The sequence below is a fragment of the Nansenia antarctica genome (genome assembly GCF_963989245.1).
Source record: "Nansenia antarctica genome assembly, chromosome: 1".
NCBI lineage: Eukaryota > Metazoa > Chordata > Actinopteri > Argentiniformes > Microstomatidae > Nansenia > Nansenia antarctica.
Window position 1 is genome coordinate 110012001 of NC_137674.1, and position 2500 is coordinate 110014500.

The 2500-nt window shown below is 58.2% G+C and overlaps 1 protein-coding gene across 1 annotated transcript in view; it reads left to right on the top strand.

Moving 5' to 3' along the window:
- Positions 1–623: 623 nt before the first annotated feature.
- Positions 624–2500, top strand: part of LOC308161770 (serologically defined colon cancer antigen 8 homolog) — a 24060-nt gene continuing 22183 nt past the window's right edge. Inside the window, exon 1 of the mRNA XM_080535842.1 lies at positions 624–742. Coding sequence (XP_080391968.1) covers positions 655–742 — 88 coding nt within the window. The 5' untranslated portion in view covers positions 624–654. The remainder of the gene's footprint in view (positions 743–2500) is intronic.

Consider the following 2500-nt stretch of genomic DNA (forward strand, 5'->3'; position numbering starts at 1 on the left):
CCTGAGACTCTAAAGAGACGTTCTGGCTCCACTGTTGAACCTCTTCCACAGGCTAGGCTGTGGATAGACAGATAGACAGACAGACGGACGGACTGTCCTGGCTGGCTGACTGACTGATGATAGATAGATAGATAGATAGATAGATAGATAGATAGATAGATAGATAGACAGACAGACAGACAGACAGACAGACAGACAGACAGACAGACAGACAGACAGACAGACAGACAGACAGACAGACACTTTATTGATCCCCGAGGGGGAAATTAAGACATTATAGCTCACACCACAAACAGCATCAACGAAAAAATCAAGTGACAATTGAATAATAACAACATAATAAAATAAAACATATAAAAACACAGGCTTGGCTTCGTGTGAGGTGCGCCGCAGTGCAGCTGACCAGTCGCCCTCTGCGCTACGCTAGGCTAGCTACGCTGTGCTGTTGCTGTTGCTGTTGCTGCTGTTGTTGTTGTTGTTGTGATGAGGCTGTGGACAGCTGGACAGACACTCAGGGGCTTCTCACTGGCCTGACACCTCTACCCTTCACTCCCTCCTTACTGCTCTCCGTTGTCTCACCTCTCCCTCCCTCCCTCCCTCCCCCACCACACCAGACAGGAGAAGGAGGGCGTGGAGAGGTGTCGGTCGGAGGACATGGCAGCCGTGACCTTCTCAGCGCAGCGGCGTGAGAGCGAGCTGACACAGAGGCTGCAGCACGCAGAGGCGCAGCACCAGCAGTACGGTGGGTGTTCCCAACGCTCTAACAACGCTACCATGCTACTATGCTACTATGCTACTATGCTACTATGCTACCACGCTACTATGCTACTATGCTACCACGCTACTATGCTACTATGCTACCATGCTACCACGCTACCATGCTACGACCACAGCCATGCTACCATGCTACCACCACAGCCACGCTACCATACTACTATGCTACTATGCTAACACGCTACCACCAGGAAGGTGGAGGTTCTGTGAGGGTGCAGGTTGGAGGTGGAGGTTCTGGGAGGGTGGAGGGGAGGGAGGGAGGGTGGAGGTGAGGTTGGAGGGTGGAGGTGAGGGAGGGAGGGTGGAGCTGAGGGAGGGAGGGTGAGGTGAGGGAGGGAGGGTGGAGGTGAGGGAGGGATGGTGGAGGTGAGGAGGGAGGGTGGAGGTGAGGGAGGGAGGGTGGAGGTGAGGGAGGGAGGGTGGAGGTGAGGGAGGGAGGGTGGAGCTGAGGGAGGGAGGGTGGAGCTGAGGGAGGGAGGGTGGAGGTGAGGGAGGGTGGAGGTGAGGGAGGGAGGGAGGGTGGAGGTGAGGGTGGAGGGGAGGGTGGAGCTGAGGGAGGGAGGGTGGAGGTGAGGGAGGGAGGGTGGAGCTGAGGTAGGGAGGGTGGAGGTGAGGGTGGGAGGGTGGAGGTGAGGGAGGGAGGGTGGAGCTGAGGGAGGGAGGGTGGAGCTGAGGGAGGAGGGTGGAGGTGAGGGAGGAGGGTGGAGGGGAGGGTGGAGCTGAGGGGAGGGAGGGTGGAGGTGAGGGGGGAGGGTGGAGCTGAGGTAGGGAGGGTGGAGGTGAGGGTGGGAGGGTGGAGGTGAGGGAGGGAGGGAGGAGCTGAGGGAGGGAGGGTGGAGGTGAGGGAGGGAGGGTGGAGGTGAGGGAGGGAGGGTGGAGGTGAGGGAGGGAGGGTGAGCTGAGGGAGGAGGGTGGAGGTGAGGGAGGGAGGAGCTGAGGGAGGGAGGGTGGAGGTGAGGGAGGGAGGGTGGAGTTACACCTGGAACCCTCGGCTGGCGGAGGACGACAGCTGCAGACGCCCCGCGGTTCCACCGCTACGTATTAGTTAGCGTTTAAAGAGGAGGGAGGGAGAGGAGGAGGGAGGGAGGGAGGGAGGGAGGCAGGCGAGAGCACTGCTCACACATCTGTTGCGCCATCTGGCAGATACCTGTCTGTCTGTCTGCCTGCCTGCCTGCCTGTCTCTCTGTCTGTCTGTCTGCCTGCCTGCCTGCCTGCCTGCCTGCCTGCCTGCCTGCCTGCCTGCCTGCCTGCCTCTCTGCCTCTCTGTCTGTCTGTCTGTCTGTCTGTCTGTCTGCCTGCCTGTCTCTCTGTCTGTCTCTCTGTCTGTCTGTCTGTCTGTCTGTCTGGGACCTGCATCCTGCTGCTGGCAGAACAAAGACATGAAGGAGGCAAACAAAGGGCCTTCTCTTCTCTCTCACTCACACACGCACTCGCATCGCATATACACACTCACTCACACACACTCACTCACACACACACACACACACACACACACACACACACACACACACACACACGCACACACACAGACTTCTCTTCTGGCTCAGCTCGGCGGCACACATGTTGTCTAAAGAGGACTGACATCAGAGACTCAGCAGGACACACACTCTCTCTCTCTCTCTCTCACACACACACACACACACACACACACACACATACCACTGCCTTCTACGAGCAGAGAATGGCCACTATCACCAGCTAATTAGCTTTTTCTCTCCCTCCCTCC